General features: G+C 34.8%; 1 protein-coding gene across 2 annotated transcripts in view; it reads left to right on the top strand.

The window, feature by feature from the left end:
- PRDM5 (PR/SET domain 5) overlaps positions 1–24,341 on the top strand; it is a 79,024-nt gene extending 54,683 nt beyond the window's left edge. For both annotated transcript variants that reach the window (XM_072335635.1, XM_072335634.1), the window contains exons 14-16: positions 6,536–6,621; positions 17,696–17,800; positions 22,920–24,341. In XM_072335635.1, the coding sequence (XP_072191736.1) occupies positions 6,536–6,621; positions 17,696–17,800; positions 22,920–23,084 (356 nt within the window). In that variant the 3' untranslated portion in view covers positions 23,085–24,341. The remainder of the gene's footprint in view (positions 1–6,535; positions 6,622–17,695; positions 17,801–22,919) is intronic.
- The last annotated feature ends 233 nt before the right edge of the window (positions 24,342–24,574 follow it).

Genomic DNA, 24,574 nt, shown 5'->3' with positions numbered 1-24,574 from the left:
TTGTTCATAAGTTGGAGAAAAAATTAAATGGACTCCATCTCCATAATAAAAACTGTTTTAGAAGCTCATTGAAACATCCTATCATAATTGTCACTTAGAACTTCAGGTGCTAATTTGTTCTTGGGATATCTCTTGCTTTGCATTGACAGCATGGTACAATAGTCCTAACTTTACCATTGTAGTCATGATTCTTCAATTTGATTAACTAGGCATGTGAGTACATTTCAAATCATGTTTAATGATACAAATGCATAAACCTCTAGGTTCAAATTTTTCACTCGTGTCAAAATTCCTGAGTAACCAAACCTAATGTAAATTATAGAATTAAAATAAAAACTTTTGCTTATTAACAGTAATCCAGCCGTCTCTAAAAACAAAAGACTTAAAAATACTTGAGGAAAATAGAGTCCAAGCACACTGTGACTACTGCTTGTTATTGCATAAAGTGTGTCTCCAAAATTTTAATAGCTAAGCAGGCAAGTAATTTACACATAAGATGTACAGCTAAGATCATCATTACAGCAAACTGTCAGGCAAATTGCCATTAAGTTATATATGATTTCTCACATTAAATAATAAAAATATAGAAGAGGATTGAAGGAACTTTTTCTCATATCTGAGTCAAGTGTTTGAAAAAACTGCATCTGTATCTAGTCAGCAGACAGCTTGCAAATGTCTGCAGATAGGTTGTTACTATTCAGTAACTTATAGATGATCTCTCTTTTATCTAGTGGATTTAATAAGAAGCTTGCAGAAGGCCTCAAAGGTGAGGATTCTGCATTTCTAAGCCTTTCAGTTTATACATCATTGTCCTATTTATCTCCTGACAACAGTTAAATCTTTAAAAGTACCTGTAAAGTTTCATGCAGATGTCAGCTTCTTCTTGTCTTCATGAATGAAGAAATGTTCTAATAAAAGATAGATTATTTGAATGGTAGTGACATCTTTAGATCAAATGAATTATACCACCTGATACACTTGAAAAGATATTGTTGACCTGAAGTCATAGATGTTAATGCTCCATTCACAGTGAAACGAAATTGCTTACATCTGCTGACAGATGCAAATAATCAGACTGCTTTATTATTTAAAGTAATGGCATAGGGTTTTTGTTTGTGATTAACAATCCTTGTACCACTAAGAGTGGTAAGAGTGTAAGTAATTAATATTGGTAGTTCATGTCTCATTGTCTCTCTGCAGGTAACATAGGAATATTGAGGAGCAAGGATAATAACCTTATATTTGATAAATCTTAATGATTTATTTAGTTACGAACAGTTAATACTGCAATTATATACTAATTGTGATAAGCTAGATAGGACAAATATTTAGCTATAGTTAGACCTATAGTCAAATTTGAATTTTCTGAGTAAATCCTGAACTTCGTACCAAACAAGCTTTCTCAACAGTGAAAGCACTGCTGCTGTGCATCAAAGAAAAAAAGTACTTCTAAGAGTATGAAAAAACAAATACGTTAAAGCAATCTGTTTTTATTTTAGAAGGGCATTAAATTAGTGTATGGTTGTTTCTTTTTTTCTTATTAAATGTGGCATTGCTAGTGACTGGAAAATGTATTTGATTGAATCACATAAAAGAAATTCTAATTTTCCCTCGTGCCTACAAAATACACAAGTGCTGAAACTTGGTTAGAAAGCATTCAGAAGTACATAGATTTAGTATTATTAATCATTAGAGAAGAAAAACTATTACAGAAATATTTGACTTCTTGTCTCTAGAGTCTGCAAAGTTTGCATGTTTGTTAAATGTGAAGAAATTTCTCTTATCATCCCATACCCAAGTACTGTTTTTCTGCTTCTCTCAAGCAATAATAGCAGCCTGCAAAGAACTATTCAGAGAAAAGAATCCTGTCCCTTTCTTTATCTGACTGAGTGTAGAATTACAGGTGTTTTGGTGTTTCTGGGTCTTGTCTCAGCTGATGTCTGCAAGTATTTTATCTTTCAGATCATGAAGTTATTTAGTTCTTGGCATGTGAAAGCTGCTCCTGTGTGGGTACTTTTGTACTTCTCTAGTGCTTATTTTGAATGTTAAGTTTAATGGCTGAAAATCAAGCAGCCCAGAGCTTTGTATTAGCCAGATCACTGTGTGCATTGACTAGTCCAGGTTAGCTGTGAGGCTTGTAAATAGTAGCTAGCTGCTGCAGTTGGCTCTGCTGCTTGGTTACTTGGTTATTTTCCATTCCTACAGCCTGTGGTTAGAACTGTAAAAATTCCTTAAGAGAGCTTAAGCATTAAAAGACCGACCGTAATGTTTAAGACTATTCAACACTTTCAGAAATACTTTTCTGTATCTAGAAAACAGCCACCCCTACACAAAGAGGAGTTTTATTATTTAGAGGAAGTGTTTCTCTTCTCAAAAGCCATTTGACATGCCATACAGCACAAAGGTGATTTAATTTACTGAATATTTTCTTAAAGTGTAAGTATTTAATCTTCACACAGTAATAATTTTTCTGGCATTTTCTATTTTAACTTTTGTCAAAGTCACTTTGTTTTTTGAGTTCATCTTTAGCTTAATCTTAGTTCTTAATGACATTAATTTCATTTGGAAGAAATTAAGTTCTGTGCATTTTAGGTTTATAACTCCATGTGTATAAAGTGCAATAACTGAACCTTTGTATGGTTAAGGACACAACCTTCCCTCTTTATTTGATGGAAACTTCATATACAGAGAAACAGCAGCTAAGGGTAGCTATGTGAAGTTGTCAAGTGCTCTGTATGAACAGATAATTTTCTTAAGCATATGTCACAGATTATAATTTTGTTGTATCTGTTAACCTTTTGCCCATCCTTACTTGCTGTTGAATGCTGTCATCACCACAGATTATCTCTGACTAAAAAAGCCCTTTTGCAGTTCTCTGTCTGGACTGCCCTGTTGGTCACCTGGTATGAAGTGTTGCATGTGTGATCCAGATGGCCCCTTTGCCTCCAAATTCTTCCCCAGGTGAAATGTTTTTTTCTACAAAAGTTGGGTGATGGTGGATTCTCCCTTTTCCCCCTCTCACCTACCCTAGTCTTAAGTTAGGTGTTTAATTGGGGTTATATTTTAGCCTGAAATATTGACATTTTAAAATAATAAATGCAGATTTTTATTTTTATAAATCTTTTAGCCCTTGCAATTCAACATCTGAAAAGGAACAAGGTTTAGAAGATAAAAAAATAACAACTTGATACATAATTGTTATCCCTGAGTACACTGGTTGCAGTGAAGGCATAAAGACAGAAATTTGTCTACAAAGGGTAATGTGTTCAATTGAGAATTTCATAGTGGTGACCAAGCCATGTGGGAATGGGGACAGTAAATATAACTCAGAATTAAACAGAATGAATGAGCATACACAGCTTGATAGATTGATTCCAAAACACAATGTAATAGCTCATGGAAGGTGTACTTTTGCATGCTGTTGACCATCATTTTTATGCCTCACTCTCATTTTTTTTTGTCTTCAGGCTTTTTGTATAGTTTTATAGTTTAGGACTGTTTCTCTGTTAAATGTTGGGCAGTTTTTTTTTGTTTTTTTTTTTTTTTCTTAGATCAGGTTTCTACCTGATTTTATAATTTCCAGTTTACTTGCTGAGGTATCTGAGTCTGGAAAATCTGAGTTTTCAACTGATTCAAATTATTGCCTCATAGCACCTTTGATTGCAAACATCTCAGAGAAAACTGTCTCAAGGTGAACTGGAATGGAAGATCCTGGTCTTTTAACTTTTTATGCCGTATTGAAGTCCAGTAGATATTATGATTCCAAGCTAAATATGCAAAATTAAAAATAGCAATTCTATCATGGCATCTTTTCAAATCAAAATCCCATATGGTTTTCCATTGTGGAATTGTTTTTCATAATCCATGTATTAGGGTTAAATTTATTTTTATTATGTTAAAAGCTTTGTTTTTATTCATACAAAATCTGGAAGTAGAATGTCTAGACTTTGAATTATGTTAAATCCACAGCAGTGTATCTAAGGATTATTTATTTGGGGTTATTTGTACAGAAGTGCCCTTAATGTGTTGAGCCATTTGTTCTTGGGTAGCAGGAACGTGACAGTCAGCTGTAACTTGACTGTAGTCAAAGCATTTATTACTTCCATCTTACTTGAATGCTTTGCTATTTTGATATAAGTTGTTTGCAGTTATTGTTACATTTACAACATTACTTCCAGGCATGTTGACTGAACAAGCTGTATTTAATATGCTTAGTGGATTTTGATACTGTAATATAAAAGAAAGCCCGTTTAAATGCAGATCATATTCTCAGTTGCAGTTTAATGGCAGAGTTGTGAACCACAGTGTAGAAGGCAGACCTTCTTCACATATTTTCCAATTGTGAACTTTCAAGATTAGTTCATGGTATTATACTCAAATGTTGAAGATTTTTTTCTGCATGTTATCAATATATTTAATAAGTAAAATTTAAAACCCAAACCAAATTCTCACTTGGTGAAATGACACTGCTTTTGAAAACCTGCGTTTGTATCCAGAAGAGGATTCAAAAATGATTCAAAGGCACTGGAACAGGTTGCCCAGAGGAAAATTTGACTGTTGCATGCACTGTTTTATCTTAAGTGACCCAGGTTTCTTCTTGTAAAATCCCCAAAACTTGAGATAAAACATAAGTTATACATATAAAAGGTGTAAGTACACAATGAAACAGTTGATTATCTAAGTACAGAAGCGCGCACACACACACACGCACACACACACACACATATATATATATATATATATATTGGGCATTGAACTTACAGGCTACAAACTGTAATTTAAATGAAGTAAAATAAGAGCAACAGTAAATTTGTTTGGGATCATCCTTTAAGTTGTTCTAACAATTATTAATGACACAAATGTGTGAGAGGTTATTTGTGTAATTTAGAAAAATAGGGTGTCACCAAATGTCAACTCAGAGCTCATAGTCTTTGTTATGTGGTAAATTTAATTTCTGGAACAATAGAGGTTTTTGAAAACTTACAGTACGTAATAGCTGCTTGAAGTTGGTCTTTTTCAGGTGTAACAAGTTAATATGAAGTCATGCTGGTGCCCTCTACTGGTATCTCCTGAAGGCTCTTAAGGCCTTACTAAATCAGATACGATCTCCATGGTTAGTTTCTGGAGGACGCTGTTTATTGAGTTAGAGACAAGCTCAAAACCATCTCTTGAATGTAAAATGATTTCTATTTAAAGCAGGCTGGGGACAGACAGAGTGAGGGAGGAGAGGTACAACTCCTACCTGTGACTACTCATGTACTTACAAATCACTGAAAGCTTTAACTTTCTACATCCAAAAGCTCTGAAACATAAAAATGTCTGCTGAATTAAATATTGGAACACTGACAACTGTTGGACAGTTTGAAAGACAGAGGCATGGATTAAAGTCAAGGGTCATGAGAAAGAGTCGTATTTCAAACTACTCGATGTAAATTTGCTTACGGACAGAGTACAAAGAGAAAAAATATTTCTATTTCACAGTTGTCTTACTACAAAGATTTGCTGCTGTCATTGAAAGTTGTCTGAACAGTAAGAAAAGAGAAAATAACAGAAAATTCTACAGAAGAAATTTCATATCCCCTTACTTAAATAATCGTCTAGTCTCAACTGTCCTCAAATCTCCTCAAATCATCAGACATTTGAACTATGTTAACTTTCTCTATGTATATGGAAGTTACTTCTTGAGCAGGACTCTTTGCATTGGCTTAGTAGAACGAGCTTTACTTCACCCGTATCTTCATATAAAGGTTTATTGCATCTTCAGCATGGTGACTGTGTAGAGCAGATTCAAATGTGTTAGTAGAACAAGTTATTGTATCTTGATATGCTGAGCTGCGTTTTTAGGAACATCCTTATAGGAAAAATGAGTCAATAGAGTGAGATTCCATTACATAGGCTAAAGAATTCAAAATTAAAATGTCTTTTCGAAATTACATGTTTCTTACATATTATTGAGTTGTCTTAGAATATTTTAATGTTGTGATTCTGAATAGCTTTGTATCCACATTACACTGGGTTTGCAATAATCAGCAAAATCATTCCTAGATGACACTGATTTAACAGAGCATTAAACTAAATACCTTTAAGATAAGAGAACTGCAAGGGAGATGCAAAGAACATTCTGCTTCTGTTTCAGTTACTTATATCAGCAGGAATAATTGCATAAACTTTCATGGAAAAATAGTAACTAGTTTATGGAATAGTTTAGGTGTAGCATTAAAAAAGAGTGTATTTCATATTTAGATTAGATTCTACCACCCAGAAAGTGACCACTTGCAGTATATGGTTTGGCTGAAGGCAATAGAGTTTTTTGATGTTTTATTGATTTGTTTGTTGGAATCTTGTTAAGACAGAAATAAGTAATGAAGAGTAATATTTTGAACCAGTCCTGCATCTTGCCCAGGTGGACCTTAATTTATAATTTTGCAGATACTTATCTTCCTTTTTGTTCGAGTTGTGAAAACAAGGTCAGAAAAAGAAATGCCTCAGTTTGTCAAATAACCATGGTACAAGACCTTGCTTTCCTTATTTTCAGGTGAGCGTCCTTACCAGTGTCCTTACTGTGACAAAGCTTTCAGCAAGAATGATGGACTGAAGATGCATATTCGCACCCACACAAGGGTAAGTGTAGCTTATTTGCTTTGGTGGCTATTTGAGAATTATTTATAATCACATGTGGGGAAAAGTAAACATCTCCTGTTTACACAGAAGTAAGGCTATACTGACCAAAGTATTTCATGCTTACCCAAATGAGAAGCTTTAAATCATTAACTGTTAAATTCTGTCTCCCTTAGAGGCCTTCTGTTTTTCCCGAGTTCATTGTCTTCTGTTTAAATAATAACAGTATGATTTTCTTCTTGCAATTTGTGGTTATTTCTAAGCTAATATTTGTGATTGTTTCCTTAGGAAGCAATTCTAGAAAGGCTTCACCGTCCTTTAAACTTCAGTATTCAGTACTTTGATTCTTATTGTTTTTGAAAAAACCAGACACTGTGAGCTTTTGTAGAGGCTGTAGTTTATTAATGGGTGATAAACATTAAGCTAGATTTGTTTGACTTGGAAGGAACCATTAGAGGTCTTCTGGTCCAGTTCCCTTGCAGCAAACATGCACATCTACATCTAATCACGTTGCTCAGAGCTGAGGTGAAACTCAGCAATACCTTCCTTTCCTTTCTAGCAAAGAGTTGCAGAGCTGTCCTCAAACAGCCTGATACTGAATTCCCATAGCAAAGGGTGATCTCAGGCAAAGTTAAGCATGTCTAACAGCCACTGTGTTAACTGCCTCTAGCCATCCCTTCCGCTATAAGAAGAAAAAATAATAAAAAAAAATCTTCCTTTTACTGGTAATTCTTGGGAGCTGTTGCTGCTTATGAAAATCAAGGCTGCCAGGAGGTCAAACCAATCAGCTTCATTATTGCTTAGCATATGAGTGGAGGGGAGTAGAAGTGAATTTTGTAGTTTCCATATGCAAATCTGCCCTCAGAATAGCTTTTTCTCTACGCGAATATAATATCAAAGCTGCATATTTTATTTTCTAGCATTTTACCCAGGTCTTTGGGGCATTAACTGGAGGACTTGCGTGAAGTTGTAGCTAATGGCATAGCTTCCTGGTGTTTTGCTGAGAACAGACTAGTTCCATGTTGTTCATTATTTCTCACTCTTTTCAACTGTTGAATCACTTTAAGAATTGTAATGAAACCTATTCTATTTTTACTGTCTCATATTATTATTTCTTCATAAGGAGAAATTTTATTACCACATCATGTGAGTATGGATGGGAGAAGCAGTAAATACAATCATCTATGTCATAATAAAAGCTTTTTTTTTTTTTTTTTTTTTTTTTTTTTCTGATTTCTTAAATAGTTTGAGTAAAGAGATAAAACTAACACCCCAAATAACAACCCCAAACCATCAAACAAAAAACCAAACCACCTCAAAATCACCAGCATCCTATGCGGAAAAATAAAAGACTAAGAATAGGCCTTTAAAGCTTGTAATGGTGCATCTCTGTTGAATGCAGTATTTTGCAACAGATGATATTTTCTTTCTTCAAAATCATGCGAGTGAGGCTAGAGAGCTTTACAAACATTATCTTCATTGCTTCAAACTTTTAAATAAACTGAAGAGTGTTTACTTTTTGTGGAACTGCAAATCCTACTGTCTTAGAAAATGAAGTGTTTCAATGGAGGAAAGTTGTGTAGTTTCGTCCTGATAATTCTATATTTTTCTGATTGTTGTATGTGCATCAAAGTATTTCAAAAGTTATTTCAAGTGGTGTTGAATGGAGCACTGAATAGAGTTACTCTTCAGCTGAGTGTACTTTTGTAGGGTGTTCTTGCCCTTAGCTATACTTTGAAAAGTAATTATACACATTAGTAGGGAATTTGCTCTTTTATTGCTGGTTTTAGTTAGTTACTACTATCTCTTTTTACATAATTTACTGCTTACGTGTATTCCCATATGTTGTCACATTTTGCAGAAAAAAATTAAAAACAAAAGTCTTTGAAATTTACCACCTGGTTCCCAAAATGCTTCCATCAAATAGAACTGAAAGGAAAACTGAGAACTTAAATTGATGTGAGAACAGGAGGGAAAAGAAAATAAGCTACTCATCAATGATGGAAGAAAAATTTGACCAATGCTTATTATTTAGGTAATAGGAAAGGGAAGAGTTAGAAAACAACTTTTAAAGATTGGAAATTTTTCCCTAATGTGTGTAGATGTTATAATCAGAGAAACAGAAGTTTTAATACACTGAGGGTAATAAAATCAGATTTTAAATGTATTGAACAATATTCTATTAAAATATCCTTACAGAAGGAAAGAATGAGAGATTCTGTACAGCTCAGTTCATGCCAAATGTGATTTGAGTGTTTCCATATACTAAGGCTGTAGTGATCACATATATATACAGTTTATATTTCAGTTTTTTTTTCTTTCTTATGTGCAAGTGTGCTAAGCAGATGACTGGAAATCGTTACCATTTCACTAAATGATTAAAAGTATGCAGGCAAAACCACAAAATGAATCCCAAAGAATCATGTTATGCTTCTTTTTGCTGTCATGTTGTTTATGTGTTACTCCTTTTATGAAGCTTCACAGAGAAGCTCATATACATATAAATAGCATTTTATATTAATTTATCCAAATCAGATATACATTAACTGCTATAGAAGAGATGGTAATTCTCTAGCATTCTTGCCCATTATCCCTTCACTCTAGTTTTGTGGGTGTGATCAAGACTTAGAAAGATTAAGATAGTTTCCTTTACAGGGCTGGTATGTTTACAAATTTGTATTTAATAAATATGTCAGATAGCTAGTTTTGAGCATTTCAGATCTTTAACCAAACAGACTGAAGTGAAAATTCTGAGCTACTCATGCAAGTCCTTTTTGAAGCCAGTACACTCAATCACATTGTAGCCTCTCTCAGGTGCTAGGAGTGTTTGTGGAGGTGTTTTTCATTATGGAACTCAGAGGCTGTGTCTATGGTAGCAAGTAGTAGTCTGCAGTAGCAGTTATGTGAAGTGAAACAATTAGACCTGAGGACCTCATTTATATTCATTTATTTTGTATATGTTTCAAGGACTTTGCTGAGGATTATGTGTAATCTTGTCCTTCTGTGCAGCAACAAACCCTGGTATGCATCTTCTGGTTTAATTATTTTCCAAAAGGAATCAAAGTTGCATGATTTCATGTGTGCACACCTAAGGACAGTGAAAGGTGACATTTGGAATGTGTGCCTAAAAAGCAAACACCTGATCTGAATGTAAAGATTAAAGTAGTTACTGTGTAAGAGTTCCCAGTGAAGAAAGATTATACTTGTGCAGAAATAACTGTGCAGAATCTTCTCATTATGATATTAATTCCCTATGATTCATTCTGTGATCCTAAGCCATTTAAATAAAGGCTGAATTAAAGATTAGGTAGTAAGAAATGTAATGTATTTGCTAGTGTTTATTTCTATCAGTTCTAAGAACAAGAAAAGTCAGGAAGTCATTCTTGAGATATCTTTCTAGAGATTTTTTTATCTGTTGGCTTTTGAAGACAAAGGATTGTAAAGATAACAGCTTATTCTATTTTTTGTTCTCTGCGTTCATTTTACTTTGAAATATATGCTTGCATGCCTTCTTAAAGATAATTATTTCAAGAAAAAAATGACAAGTTGTGTAAATTCTGTAGTATTTTTGTATCAGCTATACCTAGCAAAACAGAATAAGCACAACTATAGCACCCTTTCTCAAGAGCTTTTCTTCTAGATATCTTGGGGGGGAAAAAAAAGTCTTGTCTTTTGGCCAGAAAAATTGTGAAGTAGGTCAAATGTAATATTATGACCTTTAACAATTTAAATTTAGATATGTTTTACCAGTGGGATAAAATGCCAAACCTGATCCTGTGGATCAGGGAAGGCTGCTGGAAAAATTATTTTAGAAAGTTAAGGTCTGACAGCTGCTAAACTTGGTACAACCTGGGTGGCCACAGGTGTAAGCTCAAACTCCAGAGTAAGCAGGGAAGGTAAGCCAAATTTCCTACTGATGAAATAAGAAAATACTAACCATCTAATGTTGAAATTTCACCGGAGTGCTGATTTGCTTCTTTAAAAGCAGACATGCCTGATTTGTTTGTTTTCTTCTTAAGAAGTATAACAGCCTAAGAAAATGTAAATGAGGAACTCAGTGAATTTCTTAATAAAGCAAATTCATAAAATATATCCTGTATTGAAAAGATATGCATCCATTCTTTGCTGTACAGTAAAGTTGGGCTTTTCCCTAATGCTCTATTCAGTACAAGGCACAATCTTAGGTAGTCTAAATTTAAACAGGGAGAAAAAACTGTTAATGTTGGGAAATTTAATAGTTGATAGGTGCCCAGAATTACTGTTATGTCAAATAGATATTTTCAGTACTTTTAAAAATGTAGATTTATTACATTGTTTCAGTTAAATACATGACAGTGATGGAAAACAGGTAGTGTAGAAGTCATTCCCAAATGCTTTTTATCGTTTGGCTAGAATATTTCACATTTATACTTTTATGTGTAACAGATAGATCTGACATCTGTAGCTTGCCTAATAACCTGGTTTCTGATGGTTGAAAGTCTGCTGGCTTTAATCCTCGTTGTATGTTTCTGAGCTAATAGTTGAAAAATAGAGAAATTACAGTGTATTCTTAGCTACGTTTCCTTTTTTTTTTATTCATAGACTCCTACTATTTTAAAAAAAGTATAAATATACTACTATATATAAATATATAAATATACTATTAAAAATATATAAATGTTGAGCTATGTTTTTAAAAGTTCAGGGATATAATAAAAGAACAAATAGGCGATAAGCATATTTTTTGTAATTTTGCCACTAACTTTTCCACGTGTGAAATATGTGGCCAGCTTTTTCACACATACACAGACATTAAATGGAACTGGACTGTAGACAGCAATTGATGTTGTGTATTTCTGGATGTGCAAACTCATAGCATATCCCAAGCTGAAAGTAACCTACAAAGGTTGATCATCAGATCCAATTCCTGGCTCAGTAATTCCATGTATTTCTATGATTTTAAAGTCAGCCCTTGATTTCCTAAATTCCATGATTAATATTCAGTGGTGGCTGAGAAAATTAGTCTCACAGAAGCTTGAATTAATATATCTGTGTAGGCTGCAGTCATATGAGTGTGTTCAGTGTAAAGATACACTTTAGAAGTTAATCACTCACTGGATTGTCCTTCTACCCTACTTAAAAATGGGACTTCACCTGATCACAATGACTTTTCAGATATCATCGAGAGTGCCTTGGTGACTATGTCAGCCAGTTCCCTGAGGACTCTGGAGTGCATGTCATCAGGACCCATAGACATATAGATGTTCAGGTTCCCCAGGTGATCGTGAGCCTGATATTTGCCTACAGCAGGAGGGTATATTTCTCTATATTTTCCCACTGGTGTCACATGAGTGAGTTCCAAACATCTGTGCCTGAGGGTGATGACATTGCTGGCGCTGCACTTTTCTTTGCATACGATATCTCTATTTGTATACAGAATACAGGAGGATTGAATCCCAGTGCAACCATATTTTCACACTTGCCAAAAGAAAAAAAGAAAAAAGAAAAAAAAAAAAAAACAACAAAAAAACAACATTGACTAAATATGTTTTTGCTGGTATAAGGAGAACATATTCTTGGTACTGATATTGTTTTTCTTCCAGGAGCAGATCAGCATCTGTTTGGTTCTTATCATGGCTGGTCAAAGAATCCCCTCTTTCTCTAAATCTTAGGGCAGAAATGGCTTCAGCAGTTTAAAAAACTGAAATAAAAAAAGAAAGAAAAAAAAGGAGTAAAACTTCGCAATTAATGGTAGATAGCAAATGGGTAGAACTACTGTAGAAAGAAAGATGGTAATGGTAAAGTCCAGCTAAGTGCAAATAGTACAGTTTTTGGAGAAATACAGCTTTTAACTTCTGACAGGCTTTTAAATGTAGATGTGTGCTTTTATGTTCACTTCAGCTGTCTTTAGAAGATTGCATATTTTTTTCAAAAACCCAAAAAGTGAAGTAATAGAGAACTTTCCTAACAAAAATTTTTGTTTTAATTTGCCAGGAGCATTTCACTATTGTTTCAACAGGAAGATTTCTGTGCCTGCTGTAGCCATTGGAAATATTTTTAGAAGAATTCTACTTTTCAGTGGAGGAAGTGTGTATTTCTAAAGTGATTTATTAACTGTCTAACTTTCTCTTGTTTATTGAGCTTTAATCATTATAAGATTCAAAGCCCTACTACTTCTAGAGGGTTATAAATTCTCATCAGCCTTTGTCTTTCTGTGTCAACATTTTTCCAGTAATTTAATGCAAGTCTGATAGTTTAAGTGGACCTTTGTCTGTGGGAGATCTGCTTGCTATGACTTCCAAACTCCCTCCAATTACAAAGAGAGCATCTTGTTAGTTCTTTCACATTTTTCACACTTACATACAAAACTGGACTCCATTAACTTGCACCATCTGTGATCTGAAGTGACTTAGCCTCTCTTCTCAACAGGGGTTGTGTTGCTAGTGGTGATGACCTAGAAGAAAGTGTCACTGATGGTTTTTTTCCTGACATTAATCAGCTTAATGGTTTGTTTTAAGGGCTGAAGTGTAACTACATAAGCCACCCTTGTTTCAGTAGACACTTTGCTGTCTTTCATACTGCACTATTTCTCAATTTCCTACCCTTCAGTGAAGATGAAAGGTGATCTTTTTAAAAGAATTGAGTGTTACATTACATGTCACCACTTCATTGACATTGAAACTACCCATCACTCTCTATATAGAAAAAGCTGTATATTGACACTGGAATTTGCTGAGGCTTAACAGTCTGTTAACACAGCTGCTGTCTAACAGGTCTTCTTATAGAGAGCAACCCACATGGCCTGGCTCCCTCAGCATAGTCTGGCACTATCTGCTGGGGGGTTTCAAGAACAAGCAGAAGGATCCTTCAGGTTCCCTGTGTCTTCTTATTCATTGCTGTTCTGTTTTACTTTTGGTAGACATTTTCTGTTACCCACAGCTCGCCTTGCGGTTTTAGTTGTTTACAGGTATGCATTTTGAACCCTGTGTAGGCTACCTCAGGTTGAACTCCTTCTGGGCTCTTGTAGTTCTGTCTCTTCAGCTCCCTTTCAGATGGATCTGTTGACCAAAATGGTACCTGTTCTGGTCACCATTTTTAGTAGATGTCACCTCCAATTGTCCAAAGAGCTTCTTAGTGTACTTTGAGGCTCACATCAACAGTAATAATCAGTAATGAATATAATAGGCTGTTACTGGTGCTAGCAAAAGATTTAAAGCATACAAATAAATGGCACATGTGAAGTATAAAACATTTATGTCTTAAGCTTCCCTGAATGCTTAAGATGACCTCTAGATAACGCTCCCAGTACTCAGAGTCTGTCTCTGTCCTAAATTCTACAGCAGGTTTCACCACTGCTTTTCCTATGTTGTTGGTAGCTGCAAGTCTGGCCGATACAGTTTAATGACTTCTGAGTGATCGTGTTTGTTCTAGTCCATTCTTGCTATTTTTTTTCAACAACACTTTTTTATCTCTTGTGTTTCCTTTAGTAAGAGTAAATCACACCCCTGAAAGTTCTGTGTCAGGTATATTAAGGAACTTGGGTTGAGGTCTTTTCAAAATCATTCTGGCTTTACCAAGAAGCTTTGTGTATGTGTGCTGCAATCACGGGTAGCAGCCTTATTATTTTCCCTAAATATGTCATGTTTGCCTCTAGACTTGTCTGTTATAGAGATGTGAATTTTGTATGTTTCCGGGGCGAAAAGAAATCTTTTATTATTAAGTAATATAAAATGTAATATGTTTTTCTCGGCTTTCCTGATTGTTCAGTTGTCAGCACAAAGAAAATTCACATCTAGTTCATTGATTGTCATGTAACACTTAAGATGGTCAGTGTGTTTCACCCTGACATTTTCATCTCTTTTCCAGTGCAAGGCACAATTTGTGTTGAGTCCAAGGTAATATTTATGATTCAGCTATCCAAAGGCAGAGAAAGTGTGCACTGGAGAGAAGATAATGTTTTTATTTATCACAGTTGTTGTTAAAATTCTGCTCTTTCCTTTTTATTTATTTATTTTTATTTTTAATTTTTTAAATTTCATAAGCTAAAAATTACCAGAGATGTGAGCTTCTACATTAGAGTACCATTTTCACAGAGAAACACCTTCCAGAATGGCAAGTCTCATTTAGGCTCTCCTGGGTCTTTCTTGACTTTCATTGTTTAAAGGCAGAAACATTAGTAATCTCCATCTATGTATTTCTATTTAGACCTGGTATACTTAAGAGAGTAATACTAAATCACTTCAGTATCAGCCAAATTCTATCTCTGATCTCTGTCTCTCAGCTCCCTTCCTCACTTGCATCATCAATAAAAGGAAACACATGTAAGCCTTTGGCTTTGCTGCCACCATAACCATAGGCTGGCAGATGCCTTAAGATTTTAGATTTATACTGCTAGCATTTGCTAACTCCTCTGAAGTCAAACTTATCTGATCCTTTTGCTGACTTCCTGTTTTGTTGACAGTTAGCTTGTTATTCCCTTTTCCAACTTTATTCAAATCGCATCATTGACCATGTTGTCCTTTTGTGGTGGCATTTCAATTCCTTCAGATTATTGCTGTGTTTTTAAATACATACATACATACATATATACATATGCATATGTGTATATATAACTGTATAACACAGCTTTTTTGTTATAATTTATCTTATGTTTTTTTAATGAGCAGAAATGTGAGTGAAGGGCAGCTTAATGGAGAGAGCAGGCTGATGTGAATCAAAACTGTGTCTGCTGAAGTCAGTGGAATATACAGATGTAAGGGATCTAAAATAAGATCAAAGGAAGCTTTGGATATGTTTCATGTGCTACCTACGTGAATTTGAATGTAAATGCCAGGAGAATCAATAGATATGTTTTGTTTTGTTTTTTTTTTCTACTTTTTTTCCTCCCACAGTATGGAATTGTACAGATCATACAAATGCATGTAACCTCAGTGGCAGTATTACTACCGAGGCTTGTGACTAACGTCCTGGTGTTCATATTGGTGTTCTCTCTAAAATGGAACCTAGGCACTTCTGAAGGCCATTTGACTCTGAAATGATGAAGCTAATCATAATCAAGTTAACCCTTCAGTTTCCTTTAGAACAAGATGATAAAAAGAAAGCAAGTGTAACTGATACTGTTTGCAATAATTGATTTTTTTCAGAGGTGTTTTAAATATACACATCATATACTTTACATTTTCCCTTGTTGTGGAACAACTTGCACAAAGAAAGGTTGTTTTCTGAGAACTCACAGAAAATGTGGTTTATGTTAACCACAATGCAAAACCTATTAAAGGTGTTGCAGTAACCTGCTTTTCGTATGACTTATCCATATATTGCCTTAAAAAAATAATGCTTCATGAAGTCTTCAGGCAATCCAGAAAATTTAATTACAAAGTTTTTAGTGTAGATGGTAATTTAAGATCAGTAGAGGTATTTTAAAAGTAATTTATGTTTTACTCTACACTAAAGTGTTGTGGAAATTACAAAATTAAGTTAATGTTGGAAAAAAAACAAACAAACAAAAAAAAAACCACAAGATAAAAGTGTAAGGAGAATCTTACAAAGAAAACTTTGTTAAGGGCTTCTATTAGGCTCTACTTAATGATGTGCAGCTGGACACCATCTAGTCAGGCTGTGTCAGCAGACAGTTTTGTCTTGAATTAAACTATAATGTACTTTTTAAAATTTCATAATACACTCAAATGTAAAATTGATACTGCTAAAGAACCACTTTTCCCTGTTGATGGAGCTTCCTGTCACTGCAAGCTGAGACATTTCTTTGACAGAACCTCTTCTAGGAAACTTCATGTCTCTGTCTCTGGATACTGCAAAGAGCTGCCCTAGAGTTTGGGTTTTACCCAGAACAGCACTGATTGATTTTCTGCTTTTTAATTTATGCAGTTTATGATGAGCACCTGGCAAAATTAAGCAATACATAGAGATGTTTTTTCCCCTACATACTCGGAACTGGAAGTCAATAACAGTTTTTAGCTTTAAAACCTTACCTGACTTGTTCATTCTCCCTTAGCATTGGATCTCACAGTACCTCCCAAAAGACCATATATATGGTTAATTACTATTATTTGTTAATTCATGGAGTTAACATTTTTATTGCCCATTGATTATCAATTTTTATTTTCAGTTTTACCTAGTGAAAATTCCTTAGTGGTAATTTGAGCATATATCTGTCATTTGAATTCAAGCAATATGTAATTGGGGAACACAGGAAAAAGAAAGTAGAATGAAAATGGAAAAGTATGATTGTCTGAAAATAAACATGCCTCTAGAGCTTCAGAATCATCGGTGAAACAATTTATAGTGCCATAATGCTTATGTTCATATTTAATTACTTCATTTAGATATTGTTTTCCATGCAGTTCTTTCATAAGTTTAGTGGGATAAAGGATGAATTACCTATATATAGGTTTATATATTAAGGAAGAACTTTGAAGAAGGAAATCTCTATATAAGTGGTTTTCCATACTTACCTCTAATATTTAAGCATTTGAGGTCAGTGAACGTGCTACTTTTATAATGTTGTGTGTTACAGTAGCTGCTAACCAATAGTACTAATAAAAATACAGATGGCTAGATTGCCATCTGTACTTCTTCTGAGATTCTGCAATGAATTTGTGATTAACCTTCTGTCATCACTTTTTTCAAAATAAGCTTTTTTTCTCTACTGCAAGCTTTTCTTGTACCCCCGGTTCTTCCCCTCATTTTCCCTTCCTTGGAAACCTGGTAAAGAATGTGAGGTTTTATAGACATCTTACTAGTCTTTATGCTGTAAGTTTTTGTGGTGGATGCAGGAAAACACATTGAAATTTTATGTTTTTGTACCTTTCATATTACAAAAAACAGACTTCCAAAATGACTGGGTTTGAAAGACTGAAACAGATAATTAATTCGTAAGTGGGTGTTGAAGTGGAAACTGTCAGGCCACAGCTTTCCCAGCTTTCACTTAATCATCTGAAAGTCGTTTTCTGTTGTTTTCACTGACTGTAATCCCTTAGAGAGAATATAAAACTTGCACCATCCAGCATGGAATTCCACTCCTTTAATGACTTGGGCTCTGTGTTGACTCACTTTCACTCACTGTTGTCATTTCATACAGGAAAAGCCATACCAATGTTCTGAGTGTAACAAGGCTTTCAGTCAAAAACGAGGCCTAGATGAGCACATGAGAACCCACACCGGAGAGAAGCCGTTTCAGTGTGATGTGAGTTGATCTATCTGTTTGTCTTCTTGACTTCGGTGCAGGATCAAGGCTTATCTTCAGTGAGAATGTAGCCTTGCATCCATTGACTGTGGCATAAAGTTACACCTAATAGGTCTTCGATTGCCTAGGTCATGAAAGACCATTTTGGTGAATTTTATGTAACCTCTGCGGTTGCCAAGAGCACTGCACGCACTTTTTTAATGGTTTTGTCTCCCATAAGTGCTATTTTCACCATTCTTAATGCAATTTGGGTGTTGCAAGTTACAAATTTATACTAGTTGGATTTCCCTTTGATTGTTTGACAGGTTAATAGTGGGAGAGAGGAGCTTATACGGAAAAGTTATTGAAGGCATTACAAAGAATCTGAATGCTTTTTGATGTTCAGTAACACAAGTACGAATTCAGAATGTCTTATTTTTGTTTAAGTAAATCTGTGTGTTATTTTCAATATCTATGTGTTTTCTTTGAATGATGAAGAAATCACAGATGCAGTGTATGTTTGCAATTCTGAAATGCAGAATATTGTATTACAGTTCATAGATCACTGTCAATTAAAGCATGTCCCATCCTCTATACAATGCATCTCATCACTTCCAGGATGTATGGAAAGGTTGAATATGTAGAAACAATTGGCAAGGAGTGACATTCAGAATTATCAAATACTGGATTTAAAATCTTTGTTTGAGGATTTAGTGAGGCCATCAGCCCAGGGAATAAAATGAGTGCGGATTCTTTGTTTTGTGATTCTAGCGCTGATTGAATTAGTCTAAAGCAAACTATCTGTTTTCAGCTATATCCTAGTTGGTTCAGTCAGAAGAGTTGTAGAATTGTTCAGAAATTTCTAAAATTGGATGCAAGTCTAGAATAACGACTTTGCATGAAAGTCAGAAGGCTCTACTAATTGATCTGGCTTTTAATGTCATAGTCTAACATTTTGTTAAGACTAAAATTCACTGAATGAAAAATTTCAGAATCAATAGTAGCAAATTTTACTGATATCTATAAGTCAGAAGATTTGCTGCATTCTTTTGGGATAATCTTATTTTGGCTATAGAGGGCACCTTGAGAATTTGAGGTCATTGTCAGTAATATTTTCAGTTCTCAGATTGCTGTACAGTTTAGCAGCTGATGGCTTGCAGTCTAAGAGCAAACTTTCCCACACTTTGGATCCAAGAACTACTGGTCTTGGATACACTGTATGCTTTTTGAGACCAGTATGGGGAGGGTTGCTTTATTTTACACTTTTTTCTTTAATTTGTTATAGGAACTGCATGGAAATGTGCTTTCCTGCTTCAAATAATTCTTCAGTCTTCCTACTAACAAGATAGCAATTTGTTTTCTGAAATCATAGTATTCCTTGAAACAGCTGTGATCTGTACCTAGCCCTCATCCTTTCCCAAGAATTCTTACGTACCTTCACTTATTGCAGTTTTTTTAATGCTTTAGATTACTGTCATGTTTCACTCAAATCATTCTTCAGCACTCTTATTTGGCCAGCAACACACTACCAAGATTGCTGAGTTTTCCTGCTTTTAACATGCATAGCTGTTGTCACTACCGCTCATTCATGCAATATTCACTTGCCGAAGTGTTTACAGTGCTCTCCTGCTTCATGTAATACAATGTAAAACTAATTCATATAGCCCATTTGAAGGTGCTGCACTTTCTTTACATGGTCATTTCTGTGTATTATCAGTCATCGAAAGCAATTTTAGAGCTTGCTTTTAATGAAGCAAAGACTTCACTTTCCACTGATAATAGTGGAAATTGAATATTCCAATTTTAAATTTCTATTATGAATCATGAGGAAAAATAAAAACTGAAATACAGAAACATGAAATACGTTTATCCTAGTATACTGCATCTTTCTCCGAATGCATGCCTGCTTTTAACTGGAAGGGCAGTTGAACTTCAGTTTCCTCGGAGACAAGATATTATTCTTTTGGGGCTGAAAGGTCAAGTGCTACTTATCCTGGTTTATTTCCAGTGCAGTATTTCCCACTGCTCTGCCTTTAGTTGACCCTACACTTTTTTTTTAAACATCAGTCAAAACTTTTATCATTTTGGAGAGAATGATTAGAATTCCAGTGCAAGTAAGAAAGTCAGTTGTAAATCCATAAAATGTCAGCCTTGCTTGTAAAATTGAGATATAAAACAAACTCTTGAAATAAGATATTTGTATGTTTGAGCACAGCACAAGATACATCATAACTTCAGGTAACGATCCTGCATTTGTTATTTTCTTTTTGAAGAAGTCAGGTAGTAAAATATCATAGAGCAATGGCAAGACGTGATTCTAGATCCAGTTGTTAAATGAGCATTATAAATGAAAAAAATTACCATGAGACTGTGCTATAAGCAGTTCACCTTAAAAATCAAGAGATTTTTCTTTTATTAAATAAATATAATAAGAAATAAATATTATTATATTTATATGAATATTTTATTTTTATTACCAATAACTTCTGAGGAAATCTCTAAAGCTGATTGGCTTACTGCGTCACAAAGAGGTTTATGTTATGTTTACCTTAGCTTTTTTTGCTATTGAAAACTTTTGGAGGAAGGTTAATACTGGTCTGAATGGCTCTTAGGCTGGTTCTTTTTGTTCTGTGGTTTTATGTTCTGACATCCCATTCAAAGTGGATACTATAGATTCTACTTCTACCTTGGAACGTTTTTGAAAACTGTCTTCTCTTTTTGTGAATATAATATGCAGTCATTACAGAACTTTTTGGAAGTTACCTCAATGGAAGCTGAATTTGCTCCTTGAACTCTATCTGTTACTATATTCTCATTGTTTTGTTTTGTTTTGTTTTTTGAAATTGTGAGGTGTATGTAAGATGCACAGAATACATACGATTTATGTGTGTATATCCATGATTGGCTTCCTAATGTTCAGGAAATGTGTGTTAACAAAGACAAGACACTTCTAACACGTTGAAACATGAGAGCAAGTGTAGGTACATGAGTTCACTTTGTGGAGGAGAAATAGAAAATGGTACTTGACAAAAGCAGTATTAAAACCCAGCCAGTGAATGCTGTAAGTAACATTCATCATCACTTAACAAAGGGTGACTGTTGCTTGGGGCTGAAAGAGGTAATTATATGTTTAGGGAAAAAAGTTGGAAAGTTACAGTTGCTGTATAATAGTTCTCTCTGTTACATCATGTCATAAATTCAGAAGTGTTCCATTGCAGTAGCACATACAATGTTCTTGTCTGGGGAAAAATATTTTTGGTACAAAACTTGCCTCAGGCTGTTGCCTTTTTTATGGTCATTGTATGGTTTTGCCTTAGCTGGCATTCATAGAATCATTGAATCATGGAATTGTTCAGGTTGGAAAAGTCCTTTAAGATTATTGAGTCCAACAACAAAAAACCATACTACCCTAACTCTAATAGCCCTCTGCTAAATCATGTTCCTGAGCACCGCATCCAAACTGTTTTTAAACACATCGAGGGATGGTGACTAAACCACCTCCATGGGGAGCCTATTCCAGTGCTTAACAACAGTTTCTGTAAAGAAGTTTTTCCTAATATCCAACCTAAACTTGGCACAACTTGAGGCCAGTTCCCCTCATCCTGTCACCAGTGAGAAGAGACCAACACTGCTCTCACTGTAAGCACCTTTCATGTATTTGAAGAGAGCAATAAGGTCTCCCCTCGGCCTTCTTTTCCCTAGACTAAACAGTCACAGTTCCTTCAGTCTCTCCTTGTAGGGCATATTCTCCAAGCCTTTCACAACCCTTGTTGCCCTTCTTTGGACCTGCTCCATCACCTCAATGTTCTTTCTGTACTGAGGTACCCAAAACTGAACACAGTACTCGAGGTGAGGCCTCATCAGTGCCGAGTACAGGGGCAGGATGACTTCCTAGTCCTGCTCCCCAGACCATTCCTGATACAAGCCAGGATGCCATTGGCCTTCTTGGCCACCTGGGCACACTGCTGGCTCATATTCAGCTGCCTGTCTGTCAGTATACCAATGTATATGTATACTACAGGTTGCAATTATCTGTTTGTATAGTTAATTCTGTTTGTGTACATTGCTTTTAAAAAGAGTCATCCAGCATTTTCATTACCAGTTTGATATCAATATGAATTTAAAATTCTGTTTTCCATCATATTCTATTGGGTTCTCTTGAAGTTCCTTTGCACAGGACTTGTTTTTGTCTGGAATTCTAAGACTGTAAGCCTGTACATGTTCATTTTTATCTACTGATGTGACCACTAGAGCATACATTCTAAATATATATATATATATATATATATATATATATATATATATATATATTATTTTTCTGGGAAATTCATGCCTACAGTATATACCTGGATGGAAGTTGAACATGACATCATCAACTATGTGATATCAAGTAACTCGATGTCTTACCTACAGATTCTTAACTTCTCTTTCTTTTCTAACTTCTCCTTGCTGAACTTACTGTTAACCTTTCATTTTGACTGCAATACAGAAATTTGTGTAAAAAATGATCGTTTTAGCATAGCAGAGTCCCTTATCCATCTGCCTGTTCAAACAGCAGAGCTGACTGAAAAGCATGGAGTGCAGAGTAGGAAGGGGGGAAACAACAGGTAAAAGAGCAGAGAAATTGCTTTAATTTGCAAATATCATCTTTTTCCTTGGCCTGGCAAAAGAACACTGCAGCAGTTGGGCTTCCTCCATTACAGTTATTAACTTTGTTGTAGTCTTAAGAACCCCTTCTTTCTCATTTCTGTCTCCTAATAACAGCAGTTTGAACTGATTTTTAGGATCCCACAGATCCCATTCTTCTGATCAGAAAGAAAGTGTTTCCCTTGAGGTTAAACTGACAGATGCTTGCAAGATTTTTGTCATAATTTTTGTTGTGTCCAGAAAGAAAAATAGGTGTTCTAAAAGTAACGTTAGTGGAATACCTCAATGTGTTGTTAAGGTACAACACTGAAGGACAGAGTAATAATCCTAGGAGTGGTCTCTGAAGAAGTTATTCTTTTGAAGACAAACTCATTTATTAAGTTTTGCAGCTATGCATAGCTATGGCTTCAGTGATGTAAAATTAGGAACATTATACATATTTCAAGTTTTAAGATCTCTGTTGTCGTCTTTGTTATTGTCTTCTCTGGCCTAGGTTTGTGATTTGTCCTTCAGCCTGAAGAAAATGCTGATTCGGCATAAGCTGACTCACAACCCCAATCGCCCAATGGCAGAATGCCAGCTTTGCCACAAGAAGTTTACAAGAAATGACTACCTCAAAGTGCACATGGAAAATGTCCACGGTGAAACTGACAGCTAATTATGATGTGTGAGAAGAATGGATCTCATGTTCCAAAGTGTTCCACTTGCATGTGTACATACTCCAGACTTCTCACCTGACTAGTAGATGTAGTCAGGAGAAACAACTGTATACGAATGTTATTTTTCTCACTTTTTTTATATGCTAGCAGGACAGAAACAAAGACATTCACTTGAAGTAAAATATAGCTTGAAAAGTTGAAGGGACAATTTAGTCAGATTTTATCATAATTTAAAATGAACAAACAAAAAAATCCAGCCAGCTTTAAATAAATTCTACTTTTCCAATTAGAGTCTTAGAAATCTAGATATTAGTGATACTGACTGGAAATCTTGGACATCTGAAGATGAACCCCTGGCTGTCTTCAACTTTTTCTATATCAAAGCTTCACATTCCATTGCAAATCTTAAAGTTCAAACCAGGAAGAATATGTCTATGTGACTGATTGCTGATTCTATCCAGACGTATTTTATTCAACTCTTAAAATGCTGCATTTTATTGTGTCCTGATTTTGTCTTATTTTATTTACAGCTTTTTCATTACTAGATGGAACTGATTAACTTGAATTGGTTCTTGAAATTCCAGGATGTAAATGAGCCATGGGAGTAATACACCTAAGTAACAATGAAATTCTCCCAAATATCAGATTGAGTTGTTTACTGGAGTAAAACTGAGGAGAAGAGCTACCACAGGACTTCTTTGTATCACATATACATAACTAAGAAACTGTTACCTACAAGAATAGAAAAAAATGTAACTTCAGACAGTGTTTGGATGTGAAAATCCTGATATATCAGCAGTTAATATTAAGACTCTGTCACTGGCAAATTTTTCGTATTTGTTTTAGACAATGTTTTATAAAATGAAGAAGTGTTGGAACATCTTGGTTCTAGTTTTTATGGGAAGGGAGTTCAGCTTTTCTGAACTGCAGTAGAAACAACTGAATGAACAGCATGATTTTTTTTTAATCTCACTTTCTTCTCATATCTGTCGTGATAGATTTTTCAATTAGCACCACAGCAACAGAAATAACAATAGATCTTCCCTGAGTTACATATGATCAGTTAGGCTTTAATGTGTTACCTGCAAGGTTTCTGCAGGCAAAGGTATGATCTTTAGCCAAATCTGCAAATTTGATATTAGAACAGTGTCCCCTGGTTTGATATTAAAAATGAATAAGACATAGTAAGGCAACAGGCATAGTCTGCTGGACCATATTGTAACTGTTTAAAATAAGCCATTGCATTTACATACAGAAATAAATCCATATGAAGGGTGTTCTGAATGAGAATTGCATGTGAAGAATACAGTTAATACAATGTTGTTCTTTAACATACCAGTTCAGTGTAGAACAAGTGACTTAGATGTCACGCTGGTGTGTGAGAGAAAATTGCATTACTACATGTATGTGTTATGTAATCTTGTGTTATGTTATAATCTCTGCCATATAAAGTTATAAAGTCTATGTTCTTTTAAATTTCAATTAAACA

Source organism: Excalfactoria chinensis, chromosome 4 (genome assembly GCF_039878825.1).
Source record: "Excalfactoria chinensis isolate bCotChi1 chromosome 4, bCotChi1.hap2, whole genome shotgun sequence".
In the NCBI taxonomy this organism is placed as follows: Eukaryota; Metazoa; Chordata; class Aves; order Galliformes; family Phasianidae; genus Excalfactoria; species Excalfactoria chinensis.
This window is presented reverse-complemented; position numbering and strand designations above follow the sequence as displayed.